Genomic DNA, 27,297 nt, shown 5'->3' on the forward strand with positions numbered 1-27,297 from the left:
CAGCGAGACATATATTGAAAGGAAATTCACTAGACCAGACAAAATATCCTTACTGTCAAGATCTAAAACTCAAATTGTTTTTCACAAAGATGGCTGTACAAGCGCACACACACACACACACACACACACACACACACACACACACACACAAACAAAGTGCATTGTTATAGGTAACAGACGAGAGTGAGTCACTGTGTTATCCTGTCTAAGATTCATGATACAACCCTTCCGCAGCTGAGATGTTGGTTGGGAGAGGGTGGATGTTTTCCCCCCACACACTATCTTCAAATTCCTTCATGGTTCCCATGTAGCAGCCAGCAGTGAGCCACCTGGCCATGGGAAATTCCCACAAGTTTTAGGAACACAAGGTGGGGTGGGAGGCAGTTTCATAGTAGTCCGACACTAATTAACAGCCTTTAAATCAAAGTTGAACTTTCTAAAACATAGGGTTCACTGCAGTATACATTACACAGCACCAAAGCTGCAGGCAATGTGTTGCTAGTACCACTCCGTGTCATGAACAAATCTGGGATGTGAACACAGGAACATAAAAATGGTACATATTATTATTATTTAGCATTTTCACCTTTAATAGTAGCTGAATAGAGAGACAGGAAATGGGCAGAGAGAGAGGGAGGTATGACATGCAACAAAAGGTTCCTGGCTGGAATCGAGCCAGTGACCTTGTGGTTATGTGGCGTGCTGTAAACATTTGGCTACTGAGGCACTCCAAAATAGTTATCATTAAGAGGGATATTGAAATCTCTGTGGAATGGAGACATGTTAGACATTCATAGGAGAAAGATCACATCCTGTTAATCCCTGCTTTCCCTTTCTCTTAATGCTTTGTCTGTTCCTCTGCACAGTGCTCTGAGAGTAAGGCAGCCATCATACACTGCCAGCATGGTTGTGGGCTTGTACAGCATTTTAACAGTGTGGGGCCATTATGCAACGTGTACTTTGTGCCATGTTAACAGCCATTACTACATGGAAAAACATGGTGTCATCACGGGATTACAGACTGCCATGCTTTCCTGTGCTATGTCAAGCCTGTAATTTCAGCTACACACACACACACACACACACACACACACACACACACACACACACACACACAAAATACAACCATCTGCACACAAGAAAGAAGCAGTGTGACACATCAACTTATATATGCCTTCTTCCGAACAGAAACAGAAAGAATGAATTACAGTATAATACTACACAGTACGGTGCGTTTACATTGCATTGCATTACACATACGCACATAAAGATGAAACACACACACACACACACACACACACACACACACACACACACACACAGAGCTACATGTTGTTCAGTGTTTACATGCACTATAAAAGTTAAATAGAAAATATGCATGTGAAAATGACAAATAAGCTGTGGACAGGGAGAACTGCACCACAACCCTTTTCACATTTTACCACCCAGCTCTCCCCTCCTCCTCTGCCTACACAAACATGCAGTTGTTTGAAGAGAGCTTTTCAGCAGCCACACTTACAGCCTGTGTATGACAGCAGTGTTTCAGCTACACTTTTCATCTGTCTGATAGAACAGATTGACTTCTATGATAATCTTAAGCTACATGGCTCTGTTTTTCCTCCAACTTATAGTTAACTGTGCCTAAGGTGACTATAGGTAACTGTGACCTGAAACCTTGCTTGCTTTAAGTACACATGGTCATTATAATGTGCCATCATCCACATTCATTATGAAGCTTCATCTTACACCCTCACCTCTTTGCTGGATGCTGAGCTGCACAGCGGTGCGCACAGTCCCCACAGGGCTGACTGCCTGGCACTCATACTGGCCCTCATCATGGGCCGCCACCCTGGTGATGCGGAGGGTACCGGAAGACAGGACCACGTGACGGCGATCTAGGGGTAATGGACTGCCCCCACGTGTCCAGGCAATCACCGGCTGGGGATAACCGGTCGCCTCACAGGAGAAGTCCACTGTGTGACCCTCCAGGACTGAGTGGTCTTGTGGCGTGACCGTGAACTGGGGGATCGCTGGGAGCAGAATGGGGGGAAAAAAGCTGTTTAAATTCTGTATAATAATGAAATCTTGCTTCAAAGGAGCCGTCACTTGCCAGGACAAGCTGAGGAGTTATTATGGAGCTATTAGACTTCAGATTCACAGCATTTACAGCTGAACATATAGTACATTCAGGGGATAAATCCGTCAGTAATGTGAGCAATATAAAGATTCATTTTGTCAACATCAAATCTCAAAATAAATGAGACATAGTAATAGACATGTCTTTAGTCAAACATGTTTGGTATTTGGGAGCTGACATTGTCAAGGTCTGAAACAATTGCCCTGAAGAGGTGCAAAAAGAAATTCATCAAATTTGTGAGGCATGAGGGGGCCTCTGCCCTGAGGTGCTGTCTTTTAGCGAGGTGAGACAGTGCAAGTTGATTAGGAAAGTTTTGTTTTGATTGAATTTACTTTGTACTGGGTGAGTTCATGTGAGATTACAGGTCCTGATGTCTCAGAAGAATCAGGATAACAGTAAAAATTGTCATGTGACTGGTCTGTGAAATGTTTTGTTGTATGAATGAACCTGTTGAGATTTCTAATGGCTTCTGATGGCCAACTGCACTTTGCTAAACATTTGAACAATAGTAAAGAGCCACGTGAAAAGTACAGGATGCAAGATAAAAATTGCAGGAAGCTCCTACAAGCAAGGACAAGATTCATATTTTAACTACAGTGTATTCGAGGAATGCTAACATTTTTGTGCAGAGAAAATCACCCTAAAGCAACTCAGTGCATGAAATCTGTCTTATTCATTAATAAATCCAATGCCCAATTCCATTCACCTGACACAGAAAAACAAATTCTGATTCCTACCTTGTACTATGATGTATGCAGTTGCGTGTATAGTATCAACATTATTTGAAGCAAAACAGGTATACTGTCCACCGTCAGCCTGGTCCACGTTCTGGATATAAAGCCCTCCGGAGGGAGTGATGTTGATGCGGGCGTCATTGGGCAGTGGTGTCCGATCGCCTTTTGTCCAAGAGACCCGAGGCTGCGGTTGTCCTGTGGCGCTGCACTCCAGGGTCACACTCTCTCCCACCAGCACCTCAGTGTTCTGGGGCTGGATCACAAAACTTGGCCGAGCTGGAGGAGCAGGGGGAGGGAGGAGGGGAGAACGTGGGAATGAGGTTAGATTAATTTGGTGAAGAGGTGATAACATTTTTCATCTGGGTCTCTGGTGTAAGTAGCTCCAGTGTATTAGGAAACCAGTAAATAAATTTTCAATAGAAAGCTTTTGAGACACACTTGAAAGGTCAGTTCATGCGTAAAGATCATCTTTGTATATTGCGGTCATTCACACTACTTTGACTCATAAAACAACTTTGTATGTCTCGCAAAATATGGCGGCGTCCTGGCCATATTTGGCCAGTGATTACAGTGGAGTCAAAGGAAATATGTACACAGTGAGAAGCCTGGCGTTTACAATCACACAGAGACAGGAAATGCGCAACATCTGCTCTCAGAAACTGTTCCTCAACAAGGGGTCGTCACTAGGGCCATCCGTCACCCTGGCAATGACCCTGGGGTCATCTAGAGACAGCCGTGCAAATCTCCCACAGCGACACTATTGGCAGTATAACTGATTGATGTGTGAATACTCTTTAAGTGTGTATGTATGTCAGGCAGCAGCTACAGAGAAAGAGCAACAGAGACAGAGGACAGAATGTACTTGTGAGTGTGTCGTTAAGTATGTGGGAGGAAAATCTGACATGAAAGTCAGCGGGCTTGGCTCACGGCTCAGTGGGACATGCCAGTTATTTGACCTGCTGAACTCTGAAAGTATCCTAGGTGCTACTCCCAGCGCAGATACCTTGCTCTATTCTGACACAGGAAGAGATCAAATCATTCAAGATCTGTTTCTACATAAGCTCCCACTAATTTGTACATTATGACCCACAATGACACAAGCAGAACTCGCTAAGGAAGCCTCACCATGTTCTTCAAAATTAAAATGTCACCAGTCTTTTTTCAATCCCATAAAACATATGAATAAATTAAGTTAATAAATGCAGGAGATTACAGTTGGATTGGCTGAAGTGAAAGAATTGTGTTTTTAAGAGGTTTACTTGTGGCCCTAAATTTGGATTTATCAAGATCAATCTGTGATATAGATTAATGGCTTGGACATTTGACATTAGTAGTTAATAGGTTGCCCGTGAAGGGCGGAAACTGAGATCAAAAGCAGCTACTTACAGGGGGCTCCAAAATATCGTAGCGTGACCTGTGAAGTCTTGACTTCACCGGCCACATTTTTGGCCATGCATTGGTAGACTCCCTGGTCTGTCTCCCTGGTGTCCTGGATCATCAGCGTTCCGTCTTCCAGCAGGTTCAGACGACTGTCCTCGCGCATGTTGAGAGCATTGCTATCAGAAGGGTGCAGAGATACACATCACAACTAATTAAACACAAATCAGCTTTTATATTCAGTCTATTCACATGCTGTACTCTTCTAAAATTCCACATAATCATTATTAGCATAATCCAAACATTTAAATGTCAACAATTTATGGGACCAACACAAGTATCAGATCAATCTTTAAACTGGAACAGTCAGTGAAGAGAGGTCTTACTTGTTCCTGAGCCAGATGATCTGTGGTTTAGGGTTGCCTTCGGCTCTACAGGTGAAGTAGACGGTGTTCCCTGATGTAACATCAACATCCTGGGGCTCTGAGGTGATCCTGGGTACCTCTGGAGGAAATCAAAGCAAATCAGATGGATAGGAAGATAATTTAACAAAAATGTAAATGTATTTCTATTTATTTGTATGTGCCTGAAAGCTGCATCAATTGTTGACCAAAGCCTCTCATCCAGGGATTGTCAACTGGCAGCCTGCGGGCCACATCCAGCTCATCAAAACTTTTTATTGTATTAGTATTATTGATTTATAATAATATTATCAATTTATTCAGAAAATGTGAGGAGGAAAAAAAGAATGCATTACAGTATATCTATTATATTGAAACACAAAAGGGATGGAAATAATTTTATTACAAATGATTTATCATCCCCAACTATGTGTTTGACCTGAGGGTACTAAAGCAGTTATAAATCCATTTATCATCTTATTTTAGACACTACTGATGTGGATCAGTAAGCTTACTAGAAAAATATCAAAATATCAAATGCCAAAAAGTGAATTACAGAAAGATTGCATGCAGTAGCTGACCTTCCACCTCCTCTTCCAAACTCTATGTCTCTCTCTGTCTTTCTCTCACACACACGCTGCAATGCTCAGTCTGTGTCTCTGTCCTCAGACCTGACTGTTGTACTACTATAATGCATATAGGTCATGGGTTTGTGGGTTGGGTTTAGGTGGTTGATTCACCTATATTTTGCTGGTGAAGCTGAAAACATTCCTTTTATAAAAGCGATTCAAGGAGAAAACCACAAATACCTAAGTAAACATTTTAAGGAAACCCTAAGCAGAAGACTTAAGAGTGTTTTGTGCGACCAGCCCCTGGACTCCACAGTGTCTGCTTAGAAAAATTCTGGCTCTTGGACAAATGTAGCTGATGACCTCCGCCCTTGTGAATCTGTCTTATCTCTACAAGGGTGCAGGCTGGGCGATGAGTCTGGTCTGTCATCATGTCTACATAGATATTCAGAAACAAGTTAGACAAATATTAGACTATCAACTGGTCATATCCCCTGGGCCACCACATCCAAAGATAAATGACACTGCCAGTTATTTAGTCTGAGCTGCAGAACAGTCTACCTCATAACCCACCACAGTGTGTGCAGGCCTTATCCCCCTAAATGGTTCAATAGAAGCTCTGGATTTAAGATCAGAGTGTGCCACTGCAAATACAAATCGCTCCTGAGGAAACCATTAAAACTGCCTCCAGTCTAAGGCACTAACCTTGCAGATTGAGTGTGGGTAGGTGGCAAACCACAATGCCACCTACCCACCCTTTATCTTTGTTGGCCACATGTTGTTTTTACACAAGATCTTACAAGCATGTGTGTACTAACACACACAGACGTAGGAATATGGCATAGGATAAGGACAATAATATGGACAAATGTTGCCAGTTCCTAAAACACAATACAGAGAAACTTATTTTTCAACCTGGACCATATTTTCCCATGTTTCTGTGTCCAAGCAAATAATGGAAACAACAACTTTTGAAACTGAAATGTCAAATGACATGGAAAGGACCTCACAGAGGAATAAACCATTTTTCTTAACCTCTTTCTTGATCCAATCTGTCTGTTATTGTGTTCCTGCAACAACTCAACTAATTAGACTTAAAGTACGAGACTTGTGCTTGAGAGAGTCTTGGTTGGACACAATAACTGACCATATCAGTAAGAGAAAACATTTTATTTCTTTGTAGTGCTTTGTCCAAGATGACACTTAAAATAACAATCTGGGCCTGTCAGTGGCAAGCACTTTCAGTGGACACACATTCACTGTCCCTGAAGGATTACACTGAAGCCCATTTCACAGCTGCTGGCTGCAGCGCTTTTGCTCATTACTGGACCATTTTTAAAATTTGTTCTTCACATTAGTTACTTAGACACAGAACATGGGAAAATAGGGATCAGGTTGAAAAATACCAAAGTTTCCCTTTAAGCTTTTAACTTCTGCCGCTGTAGAAAGTTGAGCTCCCACACTCACCCGTCAACATGCAGCACACACTCTCTCTGTGGCCCCTGCTCCACACACTCACTGTACATATGGTAGACACATTTCAGAACTACTCTTTCAAACGGTTCTCTCCGCTCTGTTAACAGAGAGCAATCCATGGGATGGGGATAAATCTCTGTAAATCAGCAGGTAAATGTAAACTCATAAGAAACTTCTGAAATTCAGACAAACAATACTAACCCATCTCTCTTCTTACGACCACATTACTCTACATTAACACTGGGGATTGTAATTGCAGTTGGAAATGCTGTTTGCCGTAACCTGGCCTGTATCACGGTCCAATGAGGAGACAAGCCAGTCTCATCAGATACCACTTGTGCAGGGAGGTGGCACCTCATCTCAAGAAGGACGGCTGTTTTGACAGCTGCTCAACCCGCCGTGCATTGTTCCACCTCGTTTACAGGGGGAAAGAGGGAGAACAAGGAGGGAGGGAAGGAGGTGTGGAATGGCTTCCATCATGTTTCTAAGCAGACATTCTTCCTCTGCTGCTATGCAGACAGATGAAGTGGAGGGGGTAACATTGAGCAAGAATGGACAAGTCGGTGCCATCAAATTAGCTGCTGAGATTTAAATGCGGTTGGGTTACAGTCAGCTGCCAACTAGCCCGCCTGCCTGGCTCAGACTAAAGCATTCAGTGGGAGCTGGAGGAAACACAGAGCTAAGACAGTTGGATTTACTGCAGGAGCTAACCGCCTATTTTAGAGACCAACTGAAAATCTGCCATACAGACTCAGAGTGAAATGTGCACTCTCTTTTCTACTTGCAGTGTTAAACGGTATCAATACACTTAAACCTGTGCTTAAGCATATACTTCCCTGTGGCTTGAAAAGCCGGTGAGTGATACTCCAACCAAAGTCTTTCTGACATATAATCTTGTCATGCATCTTATTCATAGGAATTGTTAAGCTGCAGTGCTGTGGGTTGTTATTTTTGACTTTGTGTCAAGTTGTTTGTTTTTTCCAATACCTCTTTACAGTGCATTTGCCACAATGTGTGTCAGGGACTACAACGTGTGTCTGTATTATCTGCATTTAAGGCCAGGTATCCTCTGACCTAGGGATATAAGATGAATGGAAGTTTACCTTGTAAAGGACAGTTACAAATTGATTATGTTATCCTGCCTGTGGTATTATCATGTCCCACCCACAAAGCCAGATAATGGCAGTATTTAAATGTTATGTGATATGGCAAAACATGTTCAGAAAAAAACTTGGCATGACAAGAGCTGCCTTAGCATCCCACCGAACATGGCACAATACAGGATTGAAAGCTGCAGGACATCTTCTGTCAAACTACAGTGTGTCTGGCAGCAGCACAGAACTACAGACAACTCACAATCATAGAGAACAGGGATTTTTTTTATCATTTCAGAAGGAGATACAATTAAACAGCAATGCCTTTTTCACAGTATGCTCAATTGAGATTAATTCTTTCCAAATTCCCCAGTGAATACTTTGGGACTATGATTATGAGACAGACAAACAATTCAGGTCTTTTGCCTCAGAATGAGATACTGTCTCAGGTCTGTGTAGGGTGATGATTCACACACAAGGAGAAAACGACTTGGGTTTTACTCAACTCTGCAGAGTGGGAAACAACATGAAGTCTGGGAGTCTTCAGTAATATCCAAGTAAGATAGAGAATTATACAATTAAAAATCCTACACAGACCTTTTATCGCTCCTTCCAGATTTAAACACGAAGATCAAAGCTGATCTGATCTCTGCTGGCAAGGTTGTGCCCATAGCCCTTCTTTAAAGAAGTTTTTAATTTAATATCAGTAATTATGAATAAAATCCTCTCTCAGTGCCCTGCTGTTTGCTTGCTGGGGTCTAGGGCTACACAGCTATGATCCCAAAGAGACAAAAACCTTTTTGGCTGCTAGAAAAAAAGATTTTATTGAATTGGAAGATTCGTATATCAAGCTATTTTTCAAGTTAGCTGATAGCCAGTTACTTGAATTTTAAATTTTTAAATGATTTGGTATGGAGATTGGTGATGCCTTTTACATGGCATCTTATATACCAACACTGCCCTTACCTTATATTTGATTCCCACTTTATTCCCCCTTACAGGGCAGGTCAGGTAGACAACCCTGCCCCTGTTATTACCCTGTTTATCCTGTATAAATACTAACTAACAAATATAGAGCAAATGACAAAGGCCCCATCACACCATTCTAGCCATTCATGCATGCACATACACATAAACAAACACACACTCACACACCAGGACTGAGCAGCAGCAAGTGATCTGATACTAGAGAGACCAGAAGTCAAAGAGGGTCATGACTGAAATTTTACCCAGACCAGAGACACAGCTGGTGGAGTATGACGAGTGAAACAGCTGGGTGCCTGCAGACCTCAGACACAAAGAGAGGATACACCTGTGTGTGTGTCTGTGTCTCTGTGTGTGGGTGTACGTGTGAGACAGGGTGATGATGCATACCTGCTATTTGCAGGCAGGAAGGCTGTAGGTTTTGTGTGTGAACTGATTTGTGGTTTGTGGACTGTGTGTGTAGGAATAGGAACATGAAAACCACATGCATGCTGCTATGCAAACATGTGTGTATGGTTTCATGAATGTGTGCCCAGATGTGTGTTCCCCTCAGCTTCAAAATTTGTTCCAATTTACAACTAAATAAGGTTTTAATCAGGAGGCTTTCAATATCCATGTCACTGTGTTTTCTCTACATGTTCTGCCTGGTTAATGCTATTCATGATTCAGCACAGAGATAATCACTTTGATTTCAGCTGCAGCTGATCTCAATGTGGAAAGGAGGCAATACAATGGAACAGCTGAGAACAAGTCTTAAATTACATTTTGTATTATACCTAAAACTGATTAATTCATAAAAACCCTGCTATTCTCAGACTCCACTCACTAATCTAAAAACACAACTGTCCTCATTTCAAATGTGCCATGATATTCTGAATTGTCATGCTCAGTGGGAAGTCTGGTTATTTTCTCCATACCACAGTTAAGCTCCTCAGCGGTGAGTGTTGCCACTGATCTGCCCTGCAGGCGGCTGGGGTAGTCGCAGGTGGCAGCAGCCTGGGCATTCCCCGACTCAGCATACTGCTTCAGCAGGTCAGCCAGCCACAGCAGCTCACAGTCACAGTTTAATGCATTGGAATCCAGTCGCCTGAACACACAGACAACATGCACAGACACATAAACACATTGCAAGTGAGAAATGGGCATATAGTCCTTCCATAAAGCAAACTGTATATGACATGTGTGGAGTTGTGCATGCAGCGATGTCATGTAAATCCTTGCTGGCAGTTTATGAACTAAAACTGGTCTGGCATCACTGGGCCCAACTCAGTCCAAACAGTGGGGCTCAGCAGGGCCATATTGGAATACACTCTCCTCCTGCCGTGGGAAACTATCTCTGTGCTTGGCCCTCTCTTCTACTAACTGGTCCAGCTTTTAGTTCTTCCACAATGTGTCCATTATCCATGGCATCATTTTCAGAAAATTTAATTGGCAGTGCTTTTACATTTGTGAAGCTCTATTTGATAAAGTGTGTTATGAGGAAATTTGACTTTTGGTCACACTTATCCTTTCAGGGCCTCAGCGATCATTTATATACTCTCCAACACTAAACGCTATGATCACAGTCAATGAGAGTCTACTGCAGTTTGTCTTTCTAAGCACTGGCCTGGGATCTAACAAATACTTAAAAGGTCACTCATGGCAGAGACAAGAGGGGACAAAGCACTGGGATGAGGCCAAGCTGCTGATTGTTCTTCGCTGTCTGTTGGCTGGAGGAGGTTGCAGTTTAGAGGCTGTATTAGAGATATCTGGCCTCATGTTGTAAGACCCCAAATTCTCACATTTCAGAGAAAATGAAGCATCTTTGTGTAAGATGGACATTAGAGTTTTCTTTGCTTTTCCCATTATACTCCCACTCGACACAGTCCCTTCCAATCTCCTCTGCAGCTGACTCAGAAGACAGAAGACTACGAGGAGTACTGGGCTGTGAGCCTTGTGATAGAAACCACCTTGCAGCCCAAGAAGCGTGAGAACAGTGTAGTGTGGTTATGTGGCATGTAACCGACAACAGGCCCCGCTTGATACTGGGTGTCATGGGAGCAAGCTCCAGAAATTGATAGAGACATGCATTGATACACAGCTGTTCCAGTGGTTGTTAGGGACTTTTCCACTTACAATCGCTTCATGGCCTGAAGATGAGAGAAGGTTCCCGGGACGAGCTGGGTGATTCTGTTGTTGTGCAAAAACCTGAGTGAGAGAAGGAGAAACATTAAGATGGTTCACTGGGGTTCAGAACTGCAGCTATAGCTATATCGCTGGCTTGACTCCAAACATTTAAGTCCACCAATGGCTACTCAAACATGAGGAACTTGAGTAATTTGAATAAATAAACTGTTCTACGAAATAACATTTTTGAAATTCATTTACTACCCAAAAATAGTGGAACAAATGTTGACGATCTGCCTTTTGCTAATATCATATTTCATTTTCCAAGTGGGACAAAAAAACATGATCATCTTCCCAGACATGCTATGACGTCTCAACTCAATGACCCCGGAGACTCATATTCCTTAGCTAAAGGCAGACATCAAAATATTTTCCTGTTTATGCAAGACCTCACCCCAAAATATTCCCCAGAAACTATTCATTCCTACATAAATGGATCAAGATAATCTTTGATGCAGTTCTATATCCTCTATCCCAACCTTTACTAACCGATCTACAGATATGCTCTCTGGCCACTTTATCAAAGACACTGCTTTGGCTGTGACCATGGAGATATTCCCCAACAAGCCACTCATAGTGTGCATATGGGAATTCCTTCGCTCCCCTTTCCCCCATGTTCCACAGGTGTCAATCCTTCTTCTCTCGCTCTCCAGTGACTGGGAAGTATGGATATACTGGGCAGCCACTGGCCCGTAAACAGGGACAATGAAATAGGAATTTAACAGGACTTTCTTCAACTCGTAAACATCTGGTATAGAGTTTTAGAAGCAGAGGCAGCATCACATCTGCACGTTGTCAGGAAAGTTCATATCCAGAGTGTTCGCAGACTTTGCTCGGGACTAACAGGCTACATATAAAACATTATGGCAGTCTGTGCACAAGACGGCCTTAAATCATTTACATACGTAGCTGATTGGTTGTTTATTGACAAAAGGATAAAAACATGTTAACTGAGACGTTACTGAAACAATTGTATGCATCTGGTTATGTGTTATTGTGTTCAGGGACAACAACAACAATACCACGATTAAATTTAATATGAAGTTGTCACATTTAGATAAACTTATACAGATTTCACAGGACAACTTGACAGGTGGTAAAAGAAAAACTGAAGGTTAAGAGTTGGAGCAGCCCACAACAATATTGCCGATAAATATTACTGCAGTATATAATCAGTGATCTGCGATAAACACCATGTTCAGAGTGACATTCCCATCTGTGGTTGCAATTAGCTCAGCTCTGTGTTTAATGAGGTCAAGATGTGTTCTCAATCCTCAGCCCAATCCTAGACTATGACTTGAAGGTTGTGATCTCATTCAGTTCCTCTGATTTCTTTGTCTCTGACCAACTGTCCCAATGTGAGTATTTTTGGAAGCAATATAATTAGGAAGAAAAATACAAACCCAATACATTCCCTGACATAGGTCTGCTTAACAACTGAGCTTGAGTTGGCTGTTAAAAAATATGTACTACAGGGTGAAAGGACCACTAGCATCATCTCACAGCTCTAACGGGACAAACAAAATTAGCCTCATAGGATCTAAATGTAAGTCAGGGATCAGCTCCCAGAATCTGCTGTCATAACTTTGTTATTGTCTAAAGCAATGACAAACCAATCTCTTTACTATAAGAGGAGCCTCAGAGGCTTATTAGGAGGCATTTGGCTGTACTGATTTATTCCAATATCAGGTCATTCCAATATCATGCTAAGCGAAGCGTGGACCTGCCTGAGTTGACACTTAATTGCATATCGAGGACATGATGCTAATTATTGCGTTATGGTTATAATCAAGTGGTGTGGTGAATCCACTTGCATCGCTGGACCTATTAAAATTGAAGTGTGTACGATTTAGGGGGATTTGGTGGCGTCTAGGGGTGAACTGCAGATTGCAACCAACTAAAGCTTCTCCCAGGAGCTAAATATCCCACAGAGGACCAGCAGGTCAGGTGATTTAAATAGGAAAAAACAGTGAATAAAGCAGTTTCAAGTTACAAATCAGTGTATCTCTGACACTGTTTGGCTCGTCCACAACCTGCTAAAGTGTGCTCACCCTTTTTCTCTGAAAACTATAGCTCCAGATGTTCAGGAGGTTTTCAACGGGAGCCAAATTATCTGCAGAGGGCTCTTCTTCTCCAAAAGAAATGGAAGTGGTGATTTAAACTGGTAAACCTGCAATCTGCTTGTTGCAGATGGGCTTCTAACAGTTGTGACCAATGTGAAAACGCAAACGGCCCTATCTGGAGCCAGTGTTTGGTGTGTTCAGTATGGGCTACTGCAGGAACATGGCAGTGCAACATGATGAGCTCCATAAATGACGACCCCTCCCTATTTAGCATAAACAGCTCATACTAAGGTAACAAAAACAATTCTTATTTTCAGGTGATTGTGCACTAAAGAAAACAATTATATTCCATTTCTGCCCCTAAGTCCGACACACTGGACCTTAAATGCATTGATTTATGTGAGACCATTGAAGTTGGTCTGCTTTTTCCTCCTGAGAACGTTTTTTTTTTTTTTTAAGGATTGTGAGTGAGCTGCGTACACTTTAGGATTCTTGGGTGACAGGTCAGACAGGATGAACTTACAGTCGTTCCAGCTTTGGTAGGTGAGTGAATGATTCAGGTTCCAAAGACTCAATGTTGTTGAAGTGCAGGTACCTGGAAAAGAGAAAGTGTAGACAAAACATAGTGAAACTGGATTAGGGCTCCCTGTCTGACTATATATCATGTCACTGTCCTAGTGGGCCCTAAGAGGTGTTTAAATGAGGACAGTGAAATGTTCCTCAGTCATCTCTATTTACCTGTCCATCACTGTATTGATATCACAGTTCCAGAAAAGGTGATATCTACTGTGGCTCTAAATGACTGCAGACAAGACTGGAGGAATTTCCACATCACAGGCATTCATCTTAACCAGTCAATATACATGGTCTGACAATCTATGGCTGAAGTCTTGACTTTGAAATGAGATTGCCCACAGGTGAAAAGCAAGTACAACAATTATCTCATGGAATGCAAATATAATGTATGCCCCTAGAAGCCTTTGAGCTGAGAAAGCATAAATCAAACCATATGCGAGCAAATAAAAAGGATAGGGAAATGAAATACAACTGATTGGTAACTGTAAGGATTCAGTTGGGTATCTGCTTGTTTAGACAAGGAAAGCAACAGTCAAAGCAGCTGCAGGAGGAAAACAGACATACAAAGAAAAACTAAAGCAGCATAGAATGTAAAATAAAATGCAATATCCCTCTGGATGCCTTCTACATAAGAAAATGCATTTTACTTTTATTTGCAACTACATCTCAACTGTTGATTCTTTGCTGTATTTATATAAGCTCTACTGGACATCCAACTCAGTGTATTTGAGAGTTGCCTTGAGTATGTGCTGTACAGGGGCCAGAGCAGAAAAACACATCACAGTCCAGACAAGCAAAAGACAGAGAGGTTTATGAAGACAGCAATAAATTAATGTTAGAGGCACTTCATCTCTCTCTAGGATCAATCCCACACCAATTATGTCGTTGCACTTTCAAGCTATTGGTGAGCCAATATAGCTGTTTAGCGAGAGATGAAATGAAATCAATCAGCCAAGTTCTTATCTGTGTAAAGAGGACCAGAAGATGTCTTATGTTGCATTCATGCTGTTGTGATCATGTGGCTGTGTTCTTGTGTGATATCCTCCAACACTCCCTAACAACCTCAATGGCATGCTGATAAAACCTCAACAGATGAGTGGTGCATAGGGCTTTGAAACTGTTTATTCCCCCCAAAGAAGCATGTGACTTCAGGATCCTGTTGCCCAGTGAGGATGTAGAAGAACTATTAAAGTGTAATGCAATCTGGCTCAGAACTTGTCACCTACGTATAAAACCCTTCATTATTGTAGCAAAACTCAAAACAGCTGCCAGGCACAGAGCCTGATGTTGGAATTTGTTTTACTTGGTGAATTGGCCATTTGTTCTCTGTTAATGTGGTTACAGAGAGGTACAGTAAGTCACGGTCTTCTCCAAGAGTACAGAAACCCTCATTTGCGAAAGAATATCTGCCATATTGGTTGTGAGAATGGCACACTGGCTAAATCAACATATCGCAGGGATCATTTCTTTTAACAGTGTCACACAAACTCTATTACAGTTCTGAAAACACAATTCATATTTATGTCATCAATCAGCAATGCTTAATGTGTTTTCTTGTCATACATGCAAGTGTTTAAAGACACAACAGGGTCAGAGCTTTTTGTAAAAGCAGCACAAACGTTTCTGGGTGTCAAGAATTAGAGGAAGTGGTTGAATTTTATCACAGACTTAACACACATAATGCACTGACGGTATCTCACAAATGAACACTTAGAGCAGATTACAGCAAACTGGAGCAGAGAGTAGTTTCTGCAGTAGCAGGAAAGACGCAGTGCGGGTCAAGCGTAGAAGCTTTGACTCCAGCACAACACTGCTAGCACTACTAGCAGCACGAGGCTAGACATCATGCTTTAGGCTTTGCATGGGGGTGACGATTATCTGTCGTCCTGACCACAAGACATGCGGCTCATGCAAAGGGGTCAAAGAGGGTCAGCGCGGCACACATGGGTGGATGCACACACGGCATGCATGGTGGCGGTGGAAAAGTGGACAGAGGGGCGCACGTAGGGGTTGGAGGAGAAAGGTGTCACTGTAATGAAAACGAACTCAACAGAGCTATCATGACAGCCATGTAAGGCCTACACAGTCATGTCACACACCGTTCATAACAGCTCAGAAAAAAGATGGCAACATCAGTGTCAGTGTTCCATCATTTGACTCAGCTTATAATCACGTATGACCATGTAGACCTTACCAGGCTGCATGAACTGTTTATAGCAATATTTCAGGAAGGGGGGAGGTGAGCAGTTTCACAAGACGGAGAGACAGTAAGGTGGGAGGAGGAGCAGTTGGGCGAGCAGAAGGAAAAGGTGGACGAGGAAGTTGGTCACTTACAGTTGCTCAAGAGAGACAAGTCCCTTAAATGCTTGTCTGTCAATTGATTGGATTTCATTCTTGTACAAATAGCTGAAAGGAGAGATAATCAGTAACATTAGTAACACACACACACTCACACAGGATCATCTGAAATCTGTCTGGTTATTACGAGAGAAAGTAGAGAAGATCTGATCAAATACTACTGTCTAGCTGCAATTTTAAATAATGTGCATGTTGCGCTACTACATTTAAAGCATGTTTACTGTAGTCTTGTATTTACGTAGTGAACAATGTGCTAAACAACCCTGCTTCATGGACATCACTACTTGTAGCTACTGTATGGGCAGGGGACTCTTCTGCAAGTTAGCGAATATTTGGAACAGCTGTACAGAACATCGGTCACACTGCACAATTCAAACTTAAAGGTCCCATATTGTAAAAAGTCAGATTTATTATTATTATTATTTCTTATGTCTTTTTCATCATAAGGCAAGTATGGGTTATCTATGAACACTGTGAAAGAATGAAAATGTTCAATCTCCCGAGAAATGCACTCAGTCCGTATTAAGAAACTGTGCCTTTAAAAACGAGCCATCAGGGCTTCAATAAAGTTGTGATGTCACAACTATACTGCAGAAACTGCAACTACAGTGCTGCTACAGTCATAATGGAACTGCAGTGATGGAGCAGAGAAAGCAAGAACGCAGAAGACCTGCAAACGCTGACCAGTCAGAGCAGACTGGGCTTTGTCGGGAGGGGTGCTTAAAAAGACAGGTGCTAAAACAAAGCATTTTAGACAGAGGGAAATACAGGTGTATTCAGGCAGACAGTATAAGAAAAATGTTGTAGTTTTGAACATTAAAGCATGTCAACATGTTCTAGTAGAAACCTCAAATACAAGTATCAACCTGAGAATGAGCATAATATGGGACCTTTAAGGTGAGAATGCATTTCTGAGCTAACTTTTTTCAAAGACAGCAGTGGACAGTGCAGTGCAGGAATACTTTACAGATCATTGTATTTGTTGTTCATTATTATAGTACAATGTGCTAAACATCACACAGTAATCTAGTCAATATAGGCAACAGAGCTATTAAACACTCATTACATTTCTACCAGAATAATAAAATACACTACATCACTCAGGGGATATGCTACATTCAATTAATGAGTCTTAAAATGCAGTTGTATAGGTTAATATTCATACAACAAAATCAAAGCCTAGATACACGCACATCTCAGGACAAAATAAATTGCAGTAAACATGGTGTGTGCATCAGATAAAAATCAGTCATCATCAACGGACTATCAATAAACTGACATAACAGATTCCTTGTGTGTTAGATATTTTGTCCATGTCTGCACTTTTTCATTGACTTCAACATTTCAACTTGAAAGAGACTGAAGTATGTAATAAGCAGCCTGTACAGGATCAACACACTATTTCAGCACACTGAAAGACAAATACCCTTGACGTGTGCATGTTTTCCCTCCATCATGCATGTTACAGAAATGTGATACTAGAAAAGCAATGGCTTAAAGTTGTCTGTCCTTTCATCTCCTGTCTCTGTTCCACTTTCCACCAATGCACTCAGGATGAGACATGATGAGAGATACAGATCTCCCCCACAGCACAACTGACGCAATGTATGGAAAAATAAACATCCTCTTTTTTATCATTGCACGGCCTTCTCAGTGCTTAAACCTGTCTGTGTCAATGCTATCAGGTTTCTTACCATGGAAGATGAAAGGGTTATACAAAAATAAACAACTTTATTAAATGTAATATGAGAAATGATAAAAGACAAATTGAGCCGAAAGCGACAACTAAGAAAGTGACATTCATAGAAAAATGACACCTCCATCTTACATGTTCCAGAAGCCTTTCTACTAGGAAATGATTAATGACCAAACCAAAACTATTATTATTACATTTCCATGCAGAGCTTTTCTGTAATAAATTATGATGGTATGATAATGAAAACTCAGATCATTAATTGTAATGTGGTTCCGTCAGTGACACTGGAGTAACCAGACATATTGCTGTAATACCATGCAAACGGCTAACGGGCTAATATTTCACTTCTGAGAATGCTCTGCAGGAGCCTGTGAATGAATGTGAAACACAGCGGACTGCAGCCTTGTGTGTGTGTGTGTGTGTGTGTGTGTGTGTGTGTGTGTCGGTGTGGGTGTGGGTGTGGGTGTGGACAAGCTTTGCATGCGGGTTTTGGATGGGAAACTGGATTTGGAAGTTGTGGGCTAAAATCCCAAGGGGCCTCACTTTAATGACCAGATATCCTTTAGTGGTATTACTCATCAAAAAGCAGACAGTATGCACTTTAACAGCCTGCATTTAACTAGAAATATGTATTGCATAAACCACACATTCAAAAGTCATTCACTTGCTTCTGCACTGTTTTTGTTAAATGTTTGGTTTAAGACCCAGGAAGAATTTCCCTGACTGCTGCTGATCACTTCATTAAATTATCTATATTAACCTTAACAAAAAACAAATTTTATACATACGTACTAAGGAAAGGTACAGTATGTACCAAAGGAAACTTAATGTACTTTGATGCAAGTGCACAACTGAATCTGTTTTTCTATAATAAATACACTGATGGATGTAATGCAACTGAGTAATTAGAAAAGGATGAAATAAACAGTGAAGAGTTCCCACAAAAAGGCGTGCTGACCTCTGTCTGACTTGTTTATGGAGGTGGTCGTGGGAGACGGGGCGCTATATAGACAGCCGCCCGGCCGTTAGCTTTAGAGGACTTGAAAGATGACAGGGAGTGGACTTTACTGGGGTCCAAAGGAAGTGAAGAGGTGAGATGAGAGATACAATCTAGCCCCCAGCTATAGAACACTGAATAAGCAGGAAGGGATGAGTGTGGGGGGATACCTTACCCTAATCACAAAGGTTAGGCATGGGGCAGGCTTAAGATCAACTCTGCTTTTAAGTGAGAGGGGCACTGTAATTAAAATAGCTACTTAATAGCCACAGGATTTAATTACAACATGAAGAGCGAGGATATATGCCGGGAATGTGTATATTTGTGTGCCAGTAAGCTGATGAGAGAAAAAAAAAACAAAACAGAAGAGCCCTTACATCCCTTCTACTCTCACGCCCTGTTCCCTCTCCTTCTCTCTCAGAGCTGACATACTGTATATGATCTTGTCTCGAGTGTGCAGTGCTTGTCCAAGACATTAGCTGGGCTGTGATGTAACAGTGTGTCACGCTACTTCTTTCCCAGACACACAGGCCTTTACCATTAGTTCCTGCTAATATATGTTGCTTTCATCAGCCACCAAGCATGTCAGCTACATAAAAAATTCCACACTAACATGCCATGAAGTATGCTACAATTGTAAGACTTTTTAATATGCATAAACTGCATTCTATCCGCAGTGAAATATTAATGTATGCAAACTCTGGACACTATGGCAGCAAAGGTATCCCAGAATGCAATGTGGTAGACAGCAACGTTCAGAACAGACAATGCCAGGCAGCGACCGAGCGAGCTCTGTAACGTCAATAGCTCTTAAGTTTAAGTGTAAGCGTAACATTTTACTTTGCTAGACGAATATCTGTATTTTAATTGTTTTTAAATTTCCAGTAGAGCTGAGGTTGGCACGGTTACCATGTTACGTGTCTCGAACCGGCAAGGAGGCTCTTGGGAACTGACATTGAGGGTCTACAATTTAAAATTTAAACAAGGCTATAACATGACCACAATGACTTTTCTTGTCTTGGTTAATAGCAGAGAACAGCAGAATGACTGTACTAAATATTAACAATATGAGAGCGTGAGAAAGTGCAGCCACCGTTTTATTTATACTGCGGAAAATGAGTATGGAAACCATTTCAAATATTCAGAATTGATATGTACTGATACATCGAAATTTTTGACAATACTAGGGCTGCCCCTTGAAAGTCGGACATTCAAATCATCATTTGGAGACCCCTCAGTCGACTAAGATTGCTTCAATTTGAGCAGTTGTTATTTTTTATCTATTTATTTATCCATTTCTGCTAGTCAGTGTGCTGTGCAGTGTAATTCTGGGGACATTTTGGTCTTGACTTTGCCACTACTCTTTGGAACACATGGCTTCGGACACCATGCAGTGACACAGAGGAGGAGAGACTTTGCACTGTGAGGCTCAGAGATAACATCAGCTTCTCTGTTTTGCATAGAGGTGGTGAAATTACAGCTCACAGCAATTTAATATGAAGCAGTCTCTGGCTTTGATACATAGTGTTGGCAAAAAATGTTGTTGCACACTTCTATTGTTTGTGCAGTTAGCTTGTTTATTACTATTACGTGATTGTTGCTGTAAGACTAAGCATCTCGCTGAACTTTGTTCAAACTTTATATGGAAAAAACAAACCAAAAATAAAAAAAACAGTGGTTGAATATTTGTACTGAACAGCCAAATCTGATTCACCTAACATAATTCAGTGTCGAGTACAGCCTTAGACATCACTAATACATAATGCTGTACATTTACACATTAAGTATGTTAAACTATAATATACATACTGGGTATGTAATAAGTGCATAGTATGCAAGTTTGGACACAGCAGTAGCTTTGCCTAATCACAGACAACAAAGAACATCATGTCATTTTCAGTCTCAAAATGGACAAAACATCTCACAGATGATTAAATATGTGCGTCAGTATCTCAAAGTTTTGTCCCAACATTAGAGTACAATATGTAGGTCCCAAGCAGGGAAGTCAGACCATATCTAACAGTGAGCACAGACAGTGCTTTAATCACAACTGTGGCCCTTGGTATGATAATGTAAGTGACTAACAAAGGGAGCAAACTAGCAATCCCAGAGAAACCTTGAGGCTACACACTCCTTCCGAACTCTGCCTCCAGGTCAAGACTTCCAGACACATAAGTACAGAGGATCAGACGAAGAGAGGCTTTTCATTGATGCATTTTCCGTACACTGCACTGATACATTTTCACTGACTGAGCAGTCTAGCAACATCAGCTGTCTGCCACATTTACGGTCAATAGCGTGTCTTTTTTTTGCAACAAAAGTGTGAGGCATGTTTCACCATGCTTCCTCCTCTGTTGACTGAACAAAGAGTGAGCTCCTTTAACAGTGACCTTTCGCCCATAAAGTCTGACAGAACAAAGATACTGCCACACTGTCTCAAAATCTACCACTTGACCTCAAAGCAAAACAAAGCTGACATGAAGGCAACTTACAGATATTTGAGGTTTTCCAGGTCTTCAAATGCCCCCCTGGGGATCCTTCGTATATGATTGTTGTTGAGGAGGCTGTGAAGGAAAGAAAATAGAGGTTATTTTGTGGTTATAAGACAGACAGTCAGTTTGTTCTGGGCTAATTCTAAATGGATTCTGAGTAATGCTATGTCTATTTCCAGACAAGATGAAGGATAACTTAATTCACAGCTGTTTGCATCAGTTGCCTCCTGACCTCTGGCATGGCAAAACATGGAGGAGTTTTTCAGGTCATCTGATCAGCTTGCTCACACAATTTCCCTTCATTCTGCAGTTTAACATCAGTTTGAGTTATAGTTTCTTCACTTTTTTTGTCGTGCTTCATCAAACGCAACGATAACAAAACATCATTTGATGCACTTTTTCTACTGCCAAAATGTTAAAAACATTACAGGCTTTTGATTTTAAATCTACAGAGGGACACTTTGTCATAGGCTAACCTGAGAGAACATAAAAGGCTCTCCCCTTCAACGGACATTACAGACATATTTCTGTCTGTACAACGGTAATACTGGACATGTCGCTGTAGTTCAAAGGCTGATAGACTTTAGGATATGTTATTGTTCAGTCTGTGGAAGTGCAGCCTGAAACCATGAAGAGCTGTTCAGGATATAAAGCCCTCAACAGTCTGCATGGCTGGCTGGCTGGCTGATAGGAAAAGCTGGGCTTTTCTCCTGCCTTAAGGGACTTTTCTTCACTTTGAAACTAAATCTAAACCACTATGTCCGTGCCCTGCACATATTCTCATGTTTACTAACTATGGATACATAAATAGATCTACACATCTTTGCCTTTAGTGAAAGTGCTTTTACTGTTTTTGCATATTAACTTTGTCTTCCAAAGCAGGCACTGATGAGAAAGCATCTCAATAATGTTGACAAATATCTGAATAAGGTGAGGAGGTTTTGATTGATTCTCGCAGTCATTTGAACAGTCTTAATACTTACATGGCTACACAAGCTGAAGAATGCACTTATTTCTTCAATTTTTTTAAAAAAGGCAGCTAAAACACAAGAACACTTTGCACATCTATTTTAAAACAGGTGCATAGGAGAGGGAGGAGGAGGTAACAATTTGCAGACAACCCCCGCAAATTTTTTTTTGCAAGTTAGACAGGTGTGCAGGAGTTTGTCCGCACAGAAGGTTGCTAAAGTAATGGGTTGCCCATGAAAAACACAAAAACTTGGAGCATATCTGCTTTATTAGCTTAGCAATGCACCATCTAGCAGGCTGGACATATGATAAATAGCCCTGTGGGTGGAAGTGGAAAAATAAATTCCTCATAGATTACGAGCTGCCCTACATGTGTGAAACCACAGCAAAACAGAGCAAGAATTTGCTTGTCTGTGTAATACAAACAGGACTTTCTAGGGAAGTGACAATCATTCTGCAGATTGCTGTTTTAAGGAAATGGGCTTGATTCATTTTCATTGGTAGTCCTCTTAAGTTCACAGAATTTCCCACGAACAGGACATCATTACTATTAGATATTATTCAGGGAATAATGTCAGAAAAAGAGCTTATACTCTATGTCTACAAAAGTTTTTCACAGCAGGGACAAAGACTTACAGTGTGTTGAGGTTCTTTAACCGTCTGAAAGAACCTGGTTGTAAATCCTTGATTTTGTTGAACCTCAGGTCTCTGTAGAGGAAAATGAAATATATTAAAGTATGAAGTACATTGCAGAGAAAAGCTGTGCATAAATCCAACAGTTACACTGGGAAGATTTCCTAATGTTTAGAAAACAGGCAATACACATCTGCATGAACTGAAATCCACAGCAGAGCCTTCATGTAATAATCCTGAAGGATAACTGGACACATTACTCATTTCACAAGAATTCCTTTGTCAAGCTTTAATCATGAGGGCAGATTTACATAACATTTGCCCCAAAGATAACAATCACAAGGCAAGCCGCAGCAGTCAGCAGGTCTCAGTATCTCACTCCTTTAACTTCCTAATTTAAAGAGGCTACGTAATGACAATATAGTTTGACGTGGCACTAATCACTCACTGGTCTTACAAAGAATGACTTAGCGTGCCATGAAAGTGACAAACTAAAGACCCTAATGCTGCAAATAGCCCTGTGAAGGTGAAATCATGCTTAAACCCATGTGGCATTACAAGCCGCAGAATGACAAGTTATGCGAAACTGGATCATCTCATCTGAACCGTGATGTTATGTTTGTGGAACTTAAGCTCTAAGTCATCTGATCTTCAACTAAGCCTTTTGCTAAATGTATTTTTACAAGATAAATTCTGTAAGTGGAACCAGCCATTCATATGAATAGAGTGAGTGCATTTAAAAAACGTTTCAGTCAGCCACTACTCCTAAAGCATTCACACTCTCTACCAATTTACGCTCTTTTGAGGGGTGCACCGATTTTGAAATTCTGGGCCGATACTGATACCAATTTTAAAATAACAATTTGGCTGACAGGTGGTACAAATACTGATGCATTTATATTATTGTTAATTTTGATTTTGTTGTTATTTATTCCCTTTCTGTACCAAAGATATCTACACTATAAAAAATAACTGAACTGTTTGAAAATCATTTAAGCCCTTCATTACACCACTTTTGAATGAGCACAAATTCAATCATACACATTTATGAAACAACCTTTAATATAACCTCTCACACAAAAATATATTTTTATATATCAAAAAAAACTACTTCAAAGGCTTTTTTACCATACATATAAATCATAACTGACTCTGCGCTAAGTCTCACCCCTCAAACGCAGACTGGCCAATCATAGTGAAGTATCAGCCAGCTCCAACAAAGGTCCGACAACAACACAGCTGAGCCCTATAGACTCTAATGCAATGCTGATTTTGTGGATTTTAAGCTCAACATTATGCCTGGGACATTATGCCTGGGACATTATATTAATTAATAATACTCATTACCTGGAGAGGTTAGAAGGAGATATACATTTCTCCCCTGTTCCAAAACCAAAATCAAACCCTAAAAAATGTGTAGGGTTAGCAAGCTACCACTGAAGATATAGCCTACTGAATGTACACACACACACTACTTTTGTTTTAATTCAATTCAATTTTATTTATAAAGCCCAACATCACAAATCACAATTTGCCTCAGAGGGCTTTACAGCATACAACATCCCTCTGTCCTTTGGACCCTCACAGCTGATAAGGAAAAACTCCCTAAATAAAACCCCTTTAACGGGGGGAAAAAATGATAGAAACCTCAGGAAGAGCAACTAAGGAGGGATCCCTCTTCCAGGACGGACAGATGTGCAATAGATGTCATACAGAATAGATCAACATGACAAATTAACAGTAATCAGTATGACATGATTGTAACACTGAATAAAGACCTAACCTGCACAGGACTCAGTGAAGAGAAGCAGGGAAACTTTGCCAATATTAAACCAGCTGTGTGTCATCAAAGTGTGTGTCGATGAATAATGACTGGCTTACCCCAGAACTCCCCACTGTCCAGCAGCAAAGTTTCAGTGGTGGAGGTCCAGCTGCTGACAGCACAGGGAAAGTCAGACACCGTTTATCTGCACACACTGTGATGACACACAGATGGCTGAATTTCGGCGAAGTTTGCCTTTATATTCATTATCCTCTGTCTTGATTGCCAGCAGTGTGGTGGTTCACTTTTACACTGTAATCTGTAACCTATAGGGCTTTGGCTTCTACCTATGTTTATCTTTTCAACCTGTTCTTGCTGCTAAAATATATTTTAGCAGCAAAACATATTTTTTTTTAAATTTTTCCTAAAACATTTGATAATATTTCTTCAGGGAATTCAGTTAGTTACAATGAGGGCTCCATGCTAGTTCTGACAGCTTGACGGAACATCACAAAGGGGCGGGGCTTAGCAAAGGGTCAGTTCCCTTTCTAATATCTATTTTATATTGCTGTGAAAACATCAGTAAATTGTCTTTCAAAGAATTGTATTTATTCAAGTTTCTTACCAAAAACTACATTTTAGTTTTACATTAAGATTACATTAAACACATCACGAGAATGTTATAATTTACCTTTGCCCAATACCCACTTCTACTGAGTAAAGCTTAAATGCATCTTAATGAAACTCAATGTCACCTCCGTGAGCCATTAGTAGCAGCCACCCACTGCTAACAGCTAACGCTAACTAGCGCTCATTCTGTGAATGTCAGATTCATTGTTCACAGCGTCGCATTATCAGGGAAACAATAGGGTGCATCCTTTGACACGACAATAGTGAGTTTACGGTGTCCTTTTGTCCTGAAGGCATTCTGGGGAAGATCTCCGTCTGTCCCAAACACAGATTCTATTGTCCAAAGGATGCCAGTACGCTGGCTGCTACTAGCCATCTCGTCACACAACACCAAGATCATGGAGCCCATTTGCCAACAGTCATAGTATTCTTCTTAAATCTGCTCATTAATTAAATTTGAGGCAGTTAGTCTCAAGCTTTGCTTTTTAGCCTGCACCAAACTGATGACACAACAGAAAAACATCAGCATCGGTGAAGGTCATCTTATTTGCCGAAAGGCTGATGGCAGTCAACACAATGAATGTCAGCTGATACTGATGTTCTGCTGATAAATCGGTGCATCCCTACTCTTTCACCTCCAGCCAAAGAGATGAAGAGAGCATTTGGGTGGGACCACAAAGCAGATTTATCACTGCGCTGAGGAAAGGGAGAACTACAGCCGTTCTCCTCTGGAAAGCCCAACTCCCCCACTAACAGCTGGAACTGTCTACCAGCATTCTTGTTAGCCAATGCCCTTACAAAGTAAATACTCTGAGACTGGGTCACACAGACATAACGTACTTCAATGATTATGCAAAACTGTCGAGACGCCAGGCTGAGGAGAATCCTGAAATCAGTGGAAAAAAACCTTTGCTCTTTTTCTGCTAAATTATGTCTGACACAATCTTTCTTGCTATGAAATCCACCCCAAGCATACAAAGGTTCTTTACACACTGTATTTATCCATTAGTTTAGCATTCATCTTGTCTATTTCCCTCTATGCTCAACAAGCAAAGCACCATAAAGTTATACATTCCTGAGTTTTTGATTACTTGTAGTTCTGTGAAAATGAGGCCTGAATAACCAAATCAACTGATTTCATAGCCAGTGAAATGTTTATGGGTCATTGGCTCTGTAAAAGCCTTCACATATGGATCTAATCGAAGTGAGTCAAACTTTTTCATATGCTGACTTCCTTTCATATATAGGCTGCGAGCTTGAGCAAGAATTCACTCAAAGAGCTTTTCTGCAACTGAAAAGCTTTGTGTGGAACGTCCTTCAGCTATGATGATGCTGTTGTTTCTGGCACCATCTTCAGTATGTGAGAAACTTCATCAAGTTCTTAATGTCAAGATAAGACAATAAAACTAGAGCAAAGCTGATCCCAAAATCAAATGAATCAACAGCTTTGACCAAACCAGAAAACCTCACAACCAGAAAGTTTAAACCAGAGTGCTTAGTATCAACAGGTTTGATGCACTGGGAGCACTAAAATGACCTGTCAAAGACAATTTAAATGGAGAGAGGGGTGTGGGTCTTCCATGGAGAGAACAGGGATCACTGCGAGGTGAAGCGATACAGCACCCTTAGGAAAACACCTCTCTCCAGGCAACGGGCTCAGGGTGCAGAGTGCACTGCCCCGACATGCTGAGGCAGGGGCTGTGCTGCCTAACTGCCTTCAGGTCTAAGAGATGAAGGCTTTGAGGAGGATGGGGGGGGGGGGGGGGCAGGAGAGCAGGGCTACATGCTGGTTCAGGCAGCACCCATCTCAGGTACATACATGAAAGCAATGGTTCTGATTTCTCCTGAGGGAAGTAAAATGAGGGGTCATGCTTCTTTCACAGGATCCAATCAAAGCTTTAACTTGAACTAGCTTAGTATCCTCTACACACACACACACACACACACACACACACACACACACACACTATGGACTGACAGCAGCAGGTTGAAAGAAACCAGGGACTAGTTCACACATACATTGGTAGTTTTGAAAACAGGGTTTGTCATCCTTTGTTTGAAAAAAAAAAAAAAAAAAAATCACATTCACACACACTGTTAATGAAAAATATCTTCGTCCAAATGACAATACAAAAACAAAACTGTAACGCTGCCGAAAGTATTGACTTCTCATGATATAAATA

The 27,297-nt window shown here is 41.1% G+C and overlaps 1 protein-coding gene across 1 annotated transcript in view; it reads right to left on the reverse strand.

Moving 5' to 3' along the window:
* Positions 1-27,297, reverse strand: part of LOC125900470 (peroxidasin) — a 66,143-nt gene that overhangs the window by 24,437 nt on the left and 14,409 nt on the right. Inside the window, exons 2-11 of the mRNA XM_049595484.1 lie at positions 22,726-22,797; positions 21,121-21,192; positions 15,912-15,983; positions 13,525-13,596; positions 10,888-10,959; positions 9,690-9,859; positions 4,635-4,752; positions 4,258-4,427; positions 2,875-3,147; positions 1,755-2,030 (exon numbers count right to left, since the gene is read on the reverse strand). Of these exons, the coding sequence (XP_049451441.1) occupies positions 1,755-2,030; positions 2,875-3,147; positions 4,258-4,427; positions 4,635-4,752; positions 9,690-9,859; positions 10,888-10,959; positions 13,525-13,596; positions 15,912-15,983; positions 21,121-21,192; positions 22,726-22,797 (1,367 nt within the window). The remainder of the gene's footprint in view (positions 1-1,754; positions 2,031-2,874; positions 3,148-4,257; positions 4,428-4,634; positions 4,753-9,689; positions 9,860-10,887; positions 10,960-13,524; positions 13,597-15,911; positions 15,984-21,120; positions 21,193-22,725; positions 22,798-27,297) is intronic.

The sequence above is a fragment of the Epinephelus fuscoguttatus genome, linkage group LG14 (assembly GCF_011397635.1).
Source record: "Epinephelus fuscoguttatus linkage group LG14, E.fuscoguttatus.final_Chr_v1".
Taxonomy (NCBI): domain Eukaryota; kingdom Metazoa; phylum Chordata; class Actinopteri; order Perciformes; family Serranidae; genus Epinephelus; species Epinephelus fuscoguttatus.